The sequence below is a fragment of the Lepidochelys olivacea genome, assembly GCF_965140295.1.
Source record: "Lepidochelys olivacea isolate rLepOli2 genome assembly, chromosome: 14".
NCBI classification, from domain to species: Eukaryota; Metazoa; Chordata; order Testudines; family Cheloniidae; genus Lepidochelys; species Lepidochelys olivacea.
The window spans coordinates 2,913,282-2,927,974 of NC_140424.1; the positions used below are offsets into that span (position 1 = coordinate 2,913,282).

At 56.4% G+C, this 14,693-nt stretch overlaps 1 protein-coding gene across 2 annotated transcripts; it reads right to left on the reverse strand.

Annotated features, from left to right (window-relative positions):
- Positions 1-427: 427 nt before the first annotated feature.
- On the reverse strand, positions 428-14,378 carry TEPSIN (TEPSIN adaptor related protein complex 4 accessory protein). Of its 2 annotated transcripts, XM_084648002.1 has the most exons (13): positions 14,296-14,378; positions 13,173-13,245; positions 12,404-12,495; positions 10,086-10,179; positions 9,688-9,755; positions 9,433-9,511; positions 8,367-8,438; positions 7,112-7,315; positions 6,401-6,575; positions 5,667-5,768; positions 5,136-5,214; positions 4,434-4,568; positions 429-3,852 (listed from the first exon to the last, which is right to left on the reverse strand). In XM_084648002.1, the coding sequence occupies exons 1-13, from the start codon at positions 14,335-14,337 to the stop codon at positions 3,241-3,243; spliced, it is 1,827 nt and encodes a 608-aa protein (XP_084504128.1). In that variant the 5' UTR covers positions 14,338-14,378; the 3' UTR covers positions 429-3,240. The 2 variants fall into 2 exon arrangements, with proteins under 2 accessions (XP_084504127.1, XP_084504128.1); XM_084648001.1 differs by lacking the exon at positions 14,296-14,378 and having other exon boundaries at positions 428-3,852; positions 13,173-13,344.
- Positions 14,379-14,693: the final 315 nt, after the last annotated feature.

Here is a 14,693-nt window from a genome sequence, read left to right on the forward strand (position 1 = left end):
TTGGGTGGGATATAAAGTGTCCCTCTGAGTCGGCACAAGCCATTGCACCAGATGTGTCCCTGATTCAAGATAATGGGACTGAACTGGGGCTTTTGTGACCATCCAGAGCAGGGTTAGCATTGTTTTGAAGTTCTCTAGCAATTGCCCGCTGGGGGCTTTACACTGATAAGCCAATCGGGTGGACTCCTCTGCTCATTTGGGGAATGAAAGAGACAAGAGCATGGTGCTGCACAGCACAACAGAAGCCTTCTGTGTTCATCTTGTTGCCTGCATGGACTCAATTCTTGCCACACTCGCTCTCCACTACCATGCTGAGGTTCCAGAATAAGAAGGCAGAGCTGCCTTCCAGTAGGTGAGAGGGATTTTTTTTAAATAGAAACTTCCCTATTTAAAAATGTTTATAATTTAAACTCCATCCCCACCTCTCCAAATCTAAGAGATGCTGTATGACTCTCCACGTGCCATAGTCAGCAAAAAGGCTTACCTGGGCCTGGGTGAAACGTATGAAGCAAGCAAAGCAGAAGTGATTAAAAGCAAATCTGAGGCTAAAACGTCCCATGTAATAATCTCGAGCACTATTGACCAGACTTTTTACATGTAATTTTTACTCAGGAGTCCCTACATCAAAGTGAACAAGTAAAGCAGGGTAAAATCAGCCTGTGTTGTAGTTAGAAGGAATCTCCTCCTGCCAATATCCTGGCACTTATGTGGCAAATTGTAAATTATTGCCAAAAGTCTGAGGCGAGAGTCTGTTTTCCCATCCCCACTTATCGGACTATCATTGGCAGCTTCCTTGTCAAATACTGGGGTGATGGACCCTACATAAAAGCCTGGCTGGTGGATGGATTCACTTGTATCAATGCAGCACCTTTACTGGGTCTGTTGATGCAGAGAACTGGGTTGCTTTGGGGCTTTTCTGAAATGGTACCAGGCCTGAGCAGTAATTCATGGGAAAAGCCTGATGTACAGACACGGGTCTGCAACTCTAGGATGCACTGTGAGGTCAGGTGCTCTGAGGTCTGCCAGCCGGACAGGTTAGTTCAACAGACACAACACAGTTACTACAGATGCTGCCCACAATGCCCCCTCCCCACACCGACATGGTGGGTGGCAGAGGGCCAGGTTTCACAGAGGGCCAGGTTTCACAGAGCCTACCTGAAGGAATGCCAGGGGACTATTTATATGTCAGCAAGCAGTTCTCAAGAGGAAATAGAAAGCTTTCCACAATTCAATGATTTCAAACCTAATTGTGCATAGCAAACCTAGTTCCTCTGGAGAGCGGCAGGGAGCACGAATTTAGGGATCATTATGCCCCAGTTCTGGGCCTTGTTAAAGAAATACAGACTATCTGCCCTCCTGATTGCACCCTGCTGGCACAGCTGTGCCCTGGAAGGCAACCCTGCCAGGGTATGCTGAGTGTGAGGTGGCAAAAGCTGCAGGAAGAGGGAAATTTACAGGCTTTCCCATAGGATAACAGCCCTTCAGCGTAAGCAGTCTAGAAGCCAGCTGCTTGAACAGGGAAATCTGAACCATATGGATGCTCAGCAGATTATGTAGCTCTGGAACTGGAGAAGAAGAGTCCTCTCAGACCCTAGCAGGGGATTTGGTTACATTTCAGCCTGTAGCTGCTTGCTCCTGTGAGGTCACCCATCACTGCTTAGGCCAGGAAAGCCATCCCAGCGTGCGGTGAAGCAGAACCCAGGTTTCACGTGAGACAGAGGCAATAACTAAGCACGCTTTGTACCTCAAAACAAGAGACTTAGTTGAACTTTAAATATACACAACTTAGTGTTTAATAAAGTCATATTAGCAACCCCCTCCCACACACGCTCTGTAAACATGGAGCGTCCTCCCAGGAGGCTTTTTGGACAATGGTCCCTTCCCTCCTCCAGCCCTAAGACCACAGACAGGTTGCAGGAGAAAAGAACACTGGCATGAGTTTGATCGGCTGACGGGAGATAGGGATGTGCAATGGTAACATGTTGTAGGAGAGCAGAGACCTGGCTGCAGGTTGTGATTTGCACACAGCAGGAGCCCCCTGCCACAGTTCTGCCCTGTGGGACAGATCAGACATTGCTAGAAAGGGATTTTCCCCAGGGATTTTTAACTTGCCTGTTGCAAATTTGCCCAAAGGGGACAGGTGGGCTGGTTTGGATGTCATAAGCCCAAGGACAACACACAGACTTGTACATAACCAATTCTCACAGCAAAATGGACTCGAGTGTGAAGTGTGAACGCTAAATAAATGCCAATCTGCTGCCCAAGACAGCCTGTGCCTGTAATTTGGCTTCCCTTTGCCCAGTAGGATTTGGCAAGAGCTCAGTAGCTACAATATCAGATTGTCAGTAGAAAAACCAAACCCACCTCAAACAGATTCCCGCAGCAGCTCAGCCAAAGCCCGCAGGGCACGTGGTTTCAACTGAGGTGCCTAAAGCGTCACCTTCCTTGAAACGATCTTTGGAAAGCTGGCTTCCAGACTGCTGTGCTGAGCCTCCCTCCCCCAGTAGCAATGGGGCTGAGTGGGTGCTATGCTGGGGAAAGGCAGCCAGCATCCTTGGACCTTCCAAGGTACCATTAACACCCCCCCCCCCCCAACACACACGTATGTGTTAAGTGATTGAGCCAGTTACTAGTACATTCATTCACACAGGCCGAGGCAGAGCACAAGAGGTTGAGTCCATATGGACTCACTGCCCCTCCCTCCCCAGCGTGCCCCAGGCCCTGGTCTGAGCAGTGTTGCAGACTACCACTGATGGATGACCTGAGCAGGAGGCCAGAGCAACCAAGGACATATGATTAGCCTTAACCCTGTAGCACAACCTTAACATGGGGGTACAGTCAAGGGGACTCATCCTCCCTCCCTCCCCCCACTTTGGCAGCCTGGAACTGGCTGTCGTGGACGCATTCCCTCTTTCCCCCCACGGGTGGGATCATGCTGGATTGTTTTTGTAGGGTTGCTCATGGATTTTTCTAGGGCACCCCCAGGGATAAAACTGAAGGGAGCAACTGGGGACTCCATTTCCTCATTGTGCCCCACCGCGATACTCCCCAGCAGCACTGGCCCTGCCAGCCCCCTTCAGCAGGATGTGGACTTGGCAGCACCGGCAAGGAACAGAGACCTCGCTTTGAGCTGAGCAGCCAGTGCCCCTGTAGTGCCAGTCAGTGTCCCTGTAGTGCCGGCCTAGCAGTGACACGCAGCAAACGAGACCCCAGTTCCTCAGCATCCTGCTGCCCCAGCTGCTACATATTGAGGAAGGAGAACGCAGAAGGTTCCCTGCTGCCCTTGGAGCCCCTATGAGCCTTGGTGCTGGCAGTCCCAGTGCAGGGCAGTGTCCTTGGAACACGAGAGGCACATTCCTCTCCACCAGAGTTGGCTACTGCTGTGCCTGGAAGGGCCACCAGCTCCATGCCAGCGAACAGAGAGAGGCTCTGAGGGGGTGAGGCTGCCCCCTGCCTGCCATGCAGCATCTGTGCGAGCCCAGAATCCATCTGGGCAGCATCCAGCTGGGGCTCAGGCCCCATTAGTCTGCACTCCACCTCCTGCTGGCACCGACCGCCTGATGCAACAGCCCCAAACTGCTCACAGATCTCCGCTTCTGTGCCCTGCTCTCCCTCAGGGATGGGCACGGCCGCAGGATGCACATCGAATGCTGGGGATTTACATGTCTCCGAGAGGAAAGGAGCTAAGCTCACGGGTTTGAGAACGGTCTCTCCTGCCAGAGGCATGAGGTCTGTCAGCAAGTCGCACGTGTGCTGTGGGGCGCCCCTGGCAAGAGTAGAGGGATCCATGTCCAGCTGTGATCTCTTGGGAGATGAGCAGCTCCTGCACAAAGCCTCAAACTGCCTCAGGAGCTGGCAGGGAAAGGGAGGAACAAAGCAAGGAGTCAGTGCAGCACGGCAGGCCTGCCCTGCCACTAACCCCTTCACAAGGGGGCAGCCTTCAGAGGCCAGCAACAGACAGCTGGCCCCTGCCAGCCTGCTCCTGATGGGGGCTGGATGGGATTTTGGGGAGCCCTTTTATGCTGCCCCCCACTGCCTGGCACTAACACAGGGAGTGCTGGAGGAGAGTGGGGTGTGCCATGCACAGTAGATTAGACATCAAACTGGTATCCTGCCTGGCAAGATTCAATACCTGATGCTTTGCAGGGGGATCACCAGCCATAACGTACCTGGCCTATTGTGCAATATTTCATTGCGGAGGAGAGAACATTCCTTCCTTCCTGACCTGTGCAGCCGCCAGCTGGTGCCCTGAAGCATGTTATCTCCTCTAGGAGCAAAGTTCAGCCCAGGACTGGGGGTGGGAATGACCCTCCACCCTTTTGTGCTCCCTGCTCCAAGGCAGGGAGGATGTAGCTGGGTCTGGCCGGGCAGCACAGAGCCAGTCCCTCAGGCTCGCAGGCTGTGCTAGGGTGTGAGTGAGACACAGGAGTCACCTTTGTTGCTTTGTTGGCCACGGGCCCAGGGCTTCTTTGGCTGAGCTGCTGCAGGTGTTGCCGGGTAATCATAAAGATCTGCTCATGGGCCAGCAGGTCGGAGCACAGGAGGGAGGATATGGCACACATGGACCTCTGGCAAGGACAGAAGAGAGCAGGGTCAGAAGACAGGACCTAAGCCGATACTGCAGCTGCCGGCAGCTCGTCCGAGCCCACAGCCCTAGCCCAGGGAGATGGCTTTAGTGCCATGACACGCACCAGGGCAACTGCCTGCGGAGCTGGGGCTTCCTGATTACCCAGGCCCCAACAGCAGCAGCAGAGCAAGTTTCCCCAGCCCAGCCCAGGCAGGACTAGCTCCAGGGCCCAGTCACTCAGTGCCCATCCACGGGGCAAGGGGTGCTGGAGCTTTTGCCGTGGGAGCCCTTCCCCACTAGGGACTGGGCTGTGCCCCAGCAGTGCAGGCAGATGGGGGCATGAATCAGCTCACAGCCACTGCTGACCCGCTCTAGATCCCAGTGTGACTCAAACGGGCTCGTTTCCCGAGCCACCTCCTCTCACGGGGAAGCCGGGGAACCCCTCCACACTCCTGAGGCTTCTCGGGCTGCTCAGCGGGCCCCGTCCAAACTGCCGTCTGCCTGGGCCTGCAGGAGCCACAGAGCACGTGTGAGCTGGGTGGATGCAGCGTCTCCCCCGCGCACCCACCATGCAGACGAGCTCGCTGGGGTCCTGCAGCGTCCGGCTCAGCAGCTCCAGCACCACCTCGCAGTTCAGCAGCCCGCACCTGGGGAGAGGGGGCAGCGCCTGGTCATGGCAGCAAGCGGGATGCAGCTTCCCAGGCTCATGCAGGGTTGGGCTTGGCATCCTCCGCCTCTCCCAGACAAGGCTGCAGAGATGGCAGAGACCCGCCCCCCAGGGACTTTCCTGCCCCACCACCTCAGGGGTCGCTGAGTGAGCCCTCCAGGGCAAATGGTATGGGGCAGCACCTTGGCTGAACTCCTGGCTCCCTGCTCTGCTTTGCGGCCAGATCCAGAGGGAGGGCAGGATCTGCCCATCAGCCAGCCCAGGAAGGGGCAGGGGGCCCAGGGGACACTACGACCAAGAGGGCTTTGGAGAACACCCAGCCTAGCCTTCTCTGGCATCCCGGCAGGGGTGGGGAACACAACCTTGCCCCACAGCCCGGTGCCCTGGCAGCACCATTGCGGGTGTGGAGGAGGGAACGCGGTGAACTCTTACTCTTTGATGAAGTGTTGGGCCTCCTCCCGTGTCAGGAAGACCTTGGAGCCCCTGGTCAGCTCACTCACCAGGCTCAGCTCTTGCACGCAGTCACCCTCCACCCTGCCGGGGGGAGGAGACACCAGCCCTGTTACCTCTGTCCTGCGCGGGAGGACGTACTCCTGGCCCCGCTCCCCGATTCGGAGGGGCAGCAAGCAGGCTTCCCTGCCAGCTCAAAGACCCGCCCCCCACAATGGCAGGGCACAGAGAGGGCGAGGTGCAGCTGGGCACAGGCCTGGGTGCTAGGCACTCCCGCGTTCCTACGCTGCACCAACGCCAGCCCTGGGCAAGTCACTGACCCTGGCCACCAGCCCCAGCACACAGGCAGCTGCAGCCACGCAACAGCCCCAAGTGCTGTCATCTTGCTCCGCCCCCCATGTGGGGCTGAAAGGGCCCCCAGACACGGGCCCCACTGGGTGAAGCAGCTCAGGCTGGATGAACCTCCACGTCCAGTGCACTGAGCCGGGCAGCTGAAAAACTAGGGGGGGAGGAATGGGGACCCAGCACCCAGAGGGGACATTGAATTAACAGGGCCCGGCGAGAGAGGAGACCATGCTGCGGGGGCATTAAGCGACTTGCAGGGATACTGGAAAAGGGGGAGCCCAATGGTTTTAACCTCGGCTGCATCCCTGCCACAAGCTCAGAGCTCCTTCTCTCTCTCCACCCTGGCCCCAGCCCTGGGCCCTCTGGCTCACCTCTCAGTTACGTTCCCCAGCTCCCTGCTGGCCCCCGAGGGGCTGTCGCTGCCTGATTTGCTGCAGGAGTCGGAGGTCCTGCTCAGCTCCCCGTTCTCCTGCGAGGAGTTCTGGGAGCTGTGCCCACTGTCAGTCTCTTCCCAACCACCTCCTGCCTGCCCAGGCCGGTGACTCACTGCAGGAGAGGCAACAGGAAGAGAGAGTCACCCAGAGCCAGAGCTTCCTGCCTGCTTCAGGGATTGGCAGACAGCTCTGCCACGACCCAGCCTCCCCTGCACCATACGGGCAATGGTTAGCATGCCGTAGGAGCTAGGGCTCTTCTTCTATTCCAGGCCTGGACTGTGGAGCAGTGTTATGTGCTGCTAAATGGCAGCTGTGTTTCACCCCAGAGGTGGCTGCATTTCAGTGTGGCAATTCCTAGGATTTGCCGAGCATGCGGTGAGCCCAAGGGTGGGAGGGGAGAGGGAGAACAGCCAATGAACATTAGGCATTAGTGCCACTGCACAGAGGAGCATCATCCAGCAGCGAGAGCCGGGAACTGGCGGCCCGGACTCCTGGGTTCTGTTCCCAGCTCTGTCACTGAAGCTAACGTGTCCATCTTTAGAGTGGGGCATCGGGAGCCCTGATTCAGCAGGGGCGATGACGTGCCAGGGCTCTCTGCGGGAGCTACCATGGGAGCTGCTTTCCATCGCCGCAGCCCCACACACCTACCTCGCATGCTGAGGGCTGCGGCAGCCGGGGGCTTCCGAGGCACCGCACAGCTTTTACCAGGAGAAGGCGCCGTCACGGGCTGGTAGGCATCGTCCTGCAGCTCCCTGGGGCAGGGAGGGGGGAACTCCGAGCTGGGCAGCACAGCGCTGGCAACCACCTCAGCTGCTTTCTGTATGGTGGCAAGCAGGGCCTCGCTGGCGGAGGCTGGGCAAGCACAGGAGAGGCCAGGGCGTGAGTCTCTGTGCAGGGATCAGCCCCCCTCTGCTCCGAGGGCAGTGCTGCCACCCACCCTTAGGGCACCCTGCCCGCAGGGGGGTGATTAGGCTGGATTCCGTTGCCTGCCAGGGGCTGTATGGGCTTTGGGCTGGTGGACGGGCCTCTGCCAGCTTCAGGGAGGCCTGAGCTTCTCCCAGCCTAGCAGCCCTGCCTGCTCCCTGGCAACAAGTGGTCTCAGAATCCAGCCCCCACCAGGCCTGAGCTCCTGAAATATGCCCACGGCTACTTCCCTAGGGAGCTGCCTAGAACTGCCCCGCACAATTTGGAGCAATGCTAGTTGGCACGAACTGGGCACCTAAGAGGCATCTCAGCAGGGACGCCAAGGACTGAATGGGCCAGGGAGACTGAAGTGCCCTTTCTCCCCCAGCCAGGGACCCTGGGTTGGGGCTAAGGCACAATGGCAGGGGCTGGGCACAGGGGAGTTCACCCTGCTGCTGGCTGGGCAGTGCCTGCTTTGGGGCTATGGCACTTCCGTCCAGGCCTCTCAGCAGCGCATGAACGCTGCCAACCCAGAGTGTTCGAAAGCCACGAGCCAGGCCCCAGAAATCACCAGCTTGGCTGGAAAGTCCGGAGCTTTATTTTCACATAATAAACGTGGGGTTCTTGCTCTTTGCCCTTTGGTTTGTGAACACGCGGGGGCATTCGGGTTGGGGTCGCGAGATCTGCTCTGCCGTGACCAGGGCTAAAAACTGGTTTCCTGTTTTAAATGATTGCAGAACCTCTCTATCCCGGGCCCTAGGAGCGGAGGATGCAAGAAAAAACACCAGCTCTTGGGAGCAGGGTGACCAGATAGCAAATGTGAAACATCAGGACAAGGGGTATGGGGGTAATAGGCACCTATATAAGAAAGAGTCCCAAATATCGGAACTGTCCCCATAAAATCGGCCCATCTGGTCACCCTAGTTGGGAGCCTTGGGATAAACCCCCGAGAGGTGGCAGAGGGGGTGGCGCGGAGCAGGGCTCTGGGGACGGCACTTACGGGAGCCGCTTCTCTCGCTCGTGAAGCCAAAGCCTTGCAAGGAGCTGCAGGGGCTGGGCTGGGAGCCCATTCCTATGACCGACAAAGCACGTTTCAGAGAGAGAGACAGAGAGAGAGAGAGAGATCAAGGGTCCCCTCCCCATGCTGTGCCCCCTTTGCCGATTTCCACACTCAGGGTGCCCGTCCCGCTGCCCAAGGGCTGGACACAGCCAGCCCCGGTTCTGCAGGGGCACAGAGCCCGGCCGCAACTGCAGCTAACTTTGGTCTAACTCTAAATCAAATTCGGTTAGCAATGGGTGCTGCCCCCTGGTGGGGAAATGCTCGTGGTGCTGGGGAGGCCAGCAAGCGCAGCCCGGAGCCCCTCCCCAGCCGCCGCAGGAACACAAGGCTGCAGGGCTCCTTGCTTCTGTGACCTTTAGAGGTAGCATTTTCCAAGGGGCTGAAGGGAGCCCGGTGCCAACTCCCACCAACTCCCCATGGCACCTAATGCCCCTTGCAGCCCCCACCCCATTTCCTGACCCTCCGTTTGACGTGAGTCGCTGCCCAGCCCCATGGCACCCACCCGACAGGAGCCACAAGGGCCGTTGCTTTCCCTGTTTTGCCAGCACCTCCATAGCCCCCAATAAGGATGCATTTGTCCTGCCATGCGAGAGGCACTGCCTGAGTTCCCACCCCAGGTTCCCTGGGTGGGTGGGTTGCAGAGGGGCCACAGCAGCTCCACCAGCTGGGAGGATGCAGGGGCAAGGACCGATCCCCAGCTCCGCTGGCGAGTGGGATTCCCAGGATTGGGAGCGAAAGCAGCGCAGGGTCGTTACAGGGCGAACCAGTGTAAGCAGTGAACTGCCCACGGAGCCTGAACGCCCCTCCCCAGGACTCCCCTCATTGATAAGCAGCACTGGGGGGAGCTTGCCCTGCTACTGTCTGAGCTGCACCTGCCCTGAGGATAAGGCGCCACCATCAGCCTCTTCCCCCCCCAGCACCCTTCTCCAGGGCTGCCAGCTCAGCACCTCCCAGCAGTGCTGTGAGGGGGGGGGGGCGAGGCGCACACCAGGGGGCTGGTGCTTACCTGTTGGGGGAAGTGGCCTGCAGGGCTGAGCAGAGGGCGGGGGCAACAAGGTATCCGAAAATAAAGCACTGGCCAAGTCCTACAGGGAAAGAACGGACTGTCACAGCAGTGAGAGAGCACTGGGCCCCCAGCCAGCTCCAGCAAATCCCTGGCCAGTGCTTGGAGCAGGGGCGGGAAGGTGCCCTGAACTCCCCCGACCCCTGCAGAGTCCTCTCCCCAGGGTCAGTCCCTTGGGTGGAGCAGGGTCTCACTCACCTGTGCTGCTGCTCGGACCTTCTGGTACAAGCTGTTGCCGTGCAGGGGATCTGGCGGCCCCGCGAACACTAGAAGGCAGAGAGTGAGGAAGGGCTGGGTTAGTGCAGCTGTGTAAGGTCTAACACAGCCTGGGTGCAGCTAGAGGGGTGTGCCGGGCAGTCATCACGTCACCCTGAAGTACCATCCCCACTCCTGAACCCCCCGACGGCTGCACAAAGCTCACAGCCGGCAGCAGGGAAATCAAGAGCACCGGTGGGATTTGGGGCTGGCAGCCTTTCCCTCCGCAGTGCCTTCCCCAGTCAGTGCAAGGTTGGAACAGCGTTGCCCTCGGCCGGTCTCTCTCCTGCTAATGGCGCTGACCCCAGCCCAGCCCCATGGCTGCCCAGATGCCCTGTTACCTGCTGCTTCCTGGATGAAGGTGGAATTCCTTTTCAGCTGCTGGAGGAACTGTGAAGAGCCATGCGTGCACATGTACAGCAGAATCTTCAGCACCTGGAGACACAGGAGAGGCTGAGCAGAGTCTGGGCCACTGGAACTGGACACATGGGGACTCACTCGGCTGCCTGCCTTTCACCAGACCAGAACTGTTCGGGGGGTGATGGAAAGCACCAGATCCAGACTCTGGCAGGCCGGGGACCCAGGTGGAGGGAGCGAGTGCAGAGACTTCGCTAGGAACGCCCGGAAGCCAGCCCCTCCCCATTTACACCAGGGGGGTGCTGGCACCAGCATCCCCGCTGATCAGCCCTGCCCCAGCCTCAGTCCCCGCTTTTCCTGGGAACATTCAGGTCACAGGCCATTGTGGACAAACTAAATGAATTCTTTGCATTGGACTTCATGGCTGACGATGTGAGGGAGATTCCCACACCTGAGCCATCCTTTTTAGGTGACAAATCTGAAGAACAGTCCCAGATTGAGGTGTCATTAGAGGAGGTTTTGAAACAAATTGATAAACGAAACAGCAATAAGGCACCAAGAGCAGATGGTATTACCCAAGAGTTGTGAAGCAACTCAACTGTGAAATTGCAGAACTACTAACTGTCGTCTGTAACCGATCATTTAAATCGGCTTCTGTACCAAGTGACTGGAGGGTAGCTCATGTGACACCAATTTTTTAAAAGGATTCCAGAGGTGACCTCGGCAATTACAGGCCAGTAAGCCTGACTTCAGTACCAGGCAAACTGGTTGAAACGATAGTAAAGAACAAAATTGTCAGACACAGAGATGAACATAATTTGTTGGGGAAGAATTAACGTGGTTTTTGTAAATGGAAATCCTGCCTCACCAATCGACTAGAATTCTTTGAGGGGGTCAACAAACATGTGGACAAGGCGGATCCAGTGGATATAGTGTACTTAGATTTTCAGAAAGCCTTTGACAAGGTCCACAACCAAAGGCTCTTAAGCAAAGTAAGCAGTCATGGGATAAGAGGGAAGGTCCTCTCACACATTGGTAACTGGTTAAAAGATAGGAAATGAAGGGTAGGAATAAACGGTCAGTTTTCACAACTGAGAAAGGTAAATAGTGGAGTCTGCCAGGGGTCTGTACTGGGACCAGTCCTATTTAACATACTCATAAATGATCTAAAAAAGGGGTAAGCAGTGAGGTGGCAAAATTTGCAGATGATACAAAACTACTCAAGATAGTTAAGTCCCAGGCAGATTGTGAAGAGCTTCAAAAGGATCTCACAAAACTGGGTGACTGGGCAACAAAATGGCAGATGAAATTCAATGTTGATAAATGCAAAGTAATACACATTGGAAAACAATCTTAACTATACATGTAAAATGATGGGGTCTAAATTAGCTGTTACCATTCAAGGAAGAGATCTCGGCGTCATTATGGCTAGTTCTCTGAAAACATCCACTCAGTGTGCAGCGGCAGTCAAAAAACTGAACAGAATGTTGGGAATCATTAAGAAAGGGATTGATAATACGACAGAAAATATCCTATTGCCTCGTTATAAATCCATGGGATGCCCACATCTTGAATACTGCGTGCAGATGTGGTCACCCCATCTCAAAAAAGATGTATCGGAATTGGAAAAGGTTCAGAAAAGGGCAACAAAAATTATGAGGGGTCTGGAACGGCTGACATATGAGGAGAGATTAATAAGATTGGGACTTTTCTGCTTGGAAAAGAGACGACTAAAGGGGGATATGATAGAGGTCTATAAAATCATGACTGGTGTGGAGAAAGTAAATAAGGAAGTGTTATTTACTCCTTCTCATAACACATGAGCTAGGGGTCACAAAATGAAATTACGACAGCAAGTTTAAAACAAACAAAAGGAAGTATTTTTTCACACAACACACAGTCAGCCTGTGGAACTCTTTGCCAGAGGATGTTGTGAAGGCCAAGACTATAACAGGGTTCAAAAAAGAACTAGATAAGTTCATGGAGGATAGGTCCATCAATGGCTATTAGCCAAGATGGGCAAAGATGGTGTCTCTAGCCTCTGTTTGCCAGAAGCTGGGAATGGGCAACAAGGCGATGGATCACTTGATGATTCCCTGTTCTGCTCATTCAGTCTGGGGCACCTGGCACTGGCCACTGTCGGAAGACAGGATACTGTGCTAGATGGACCTTTGGTCTGACCCAGTAGGGCCATTCTTATGGCGGTCCCAGCACCCTTGAGCTCTTGCCTACCTTCTGCCTGCACCCTAAGGATGGCCCCTGGTGCTGCGCTCCCCCTGACAGTGCCCAGCTGTCCAGTTACCTTCAGCTTGACGTGACAGGAGTTATTCTGCAGTCGGTTCAGGAGGTGCTCCAGGAGGCACTGGCTGCTCCCTGAGGAGTCGTGGGAGATCTCTGGGAGGGTGCAGTGTTAGGGAAGTGATGCTCACTCCAGTCTTATTACTAATGAGCAGCCGATGTCAGGTTAAAGGCCGAGGACTCCAAGGGTCAAAGGATCCTGCCAGTCCCTGAGCCATTCCTACTCCTTGATCGCTGCTAATGCGGCCTCATCACAGCTAAACAAAGAGCAGCAGGTCTCCCTTCCCCACTTCCGCCTCACTGAACCTCTGCCCCACTCACCCTATGGCATAGTACTCCTCCACTCCCCAAAATACCAGGGTCTTAAACCTGCTGCACCTGCCTCCTCCAGCTGGGATTCACAACAGAACAGTCCCTCTAGATTCTCTTCTCCTTGCACCCAAAGATCTGAGAGCACTCTGCACACATCCATCCGTCTCTCAGTATCCCAGGAAGAGAGTCAGGCCTGATTTCTCTCCTAAGGCTGACAGCTGAGGCACAGGGAGGTGGAGTATCAGACTGCCACCCCACCGCTCCCGCTCTAACCACTAGTCCACACTCTCACCATGGAGTGTGATTCCAAAGCGCTAGTGATCCCTGCTTTTAGTAACTATTACCCAGGCAATGGAAATATCTGACACTAGCCTTGAAACCTATGACAATCTCTTATAGCAACTCTCTCGCACACAGCTCCAACTCTGCATTCCCAGCCTTACACTGGGAATAAAGGATACTTGCAATTTCCTCAAACAGGTACCCAGGGCATGGGACGTCATCATCCGAGGTGCATTTCATCAGAGTGGGCAGCTGAAAGAGACCAAGCCAACGCTGTCCAATCAGAGGTAGAGGGGCAGACCCATCCCAGGGAGCCACCAAACCCCCTTTCGACATCTCACCCCAACTGTTAACACTGTCCCCAAGCGCACGAGATATCAGCTGGAACAGAACATCTGCTCCCGTCCCATCCCCCCCACACGCCCACAACTCCAGTGCGCACTGTCCATGTGCTGAAGGGACTGTCCCCACGATCCAACCGAGACATAAGAGAACCTCCACGCCCCTCACAGCACAGTCCTGGGGACAAGCAACTCCCTCAGCTCTCTGCTGCCATCATTAGCTGCCGCCTAGGGAAGCTAGGACAGCTGGTCTGGGAAGGACGTGGTACACCGCACCCTACGAGACGTGAAGCCTAGAGAAACGTTGGTCAAAGCCTGGCTCCAGGGAGACTCCAGGTCCCAGGCTCTGCCACTCAGACCCAGAGGGAGCATCGCATGCTGGGCCTAGGTCACCTCCAAGCTCCCACCCTGGGTGAAAGCAGCTGCCGTCTCCTCCACTAGGGGCTCGTTACTGTAGGTCCAGGCAAGTTGCCAACGCAGTCTCTCAGATGGGCAAAGTCTGGACAGACCCCCTCTTGTCCCAGCACCACCGGGCGGGTCACGCGGGCCCTGGACCAGAGACTTCCCACGCTCAGTGCCTGGCCGCACAGGGAAAGCCCGGGAGGACGCAGCATGCCCCTTCACCCTCCCACACCGGCATCCTGAACTCAGCAGGCTCGATTTCAGGCTGCCCCTGGGGGGAGCCAGGGCAGCACGAGCGCCACCAACAGCAGGGGTGGTGACATCACTGCAGCCGGGGGGGGAGGACGACGAGTGCAGTGACGTCACATCACCGTCATGGGGAATGACGTCATATAAGCTTGGGGTCGCGGTGACGTCACGCGAACGTGGTGACATCACAGCTCAGGACCCCCACGCGATTCTTCCCTAGCCCAGCCCCAGACCCGTGGTCCCCTAAGGCGACTGAGGCCGGCCCCCCGGAGGGGACGAACAGCGGCAGCCCCCAGCCCAGCCCCCGTACCCGGCTCAGGAAGCCAAACCGGTCCCGCAGCGGCACCGCCATGATTCTCTCTGCACCCGTCCCGCCCTCGTCTTCCCGCCCCAAGACTACCCTGCCCGCCAATTAGAGTGCGACTTTCTCCCAGCTCAGCCAATCAGCGCCAGAGGAGGGTGGGACCCGAAAGGGAAGCGACTGACGCCAGCTGCGCAGGCACGAGAGAAGGGAAGTAAATAACCGGCAGCTCGTCCAATCAGAAGCCCCCCGTGTCGGAAAAGGGACCAATCAGAAGGAACAAGGAAGGTGGGCGTTATTCGTAACCAATCCAAAGCCTCGTCAGGGTAGGCGAGGGCTACGAGAAAGCGAGATGGGGCGGTGTTTAGTTGGAACCAATCCAGAGCCTAGGGCGGTCTGATGGACAG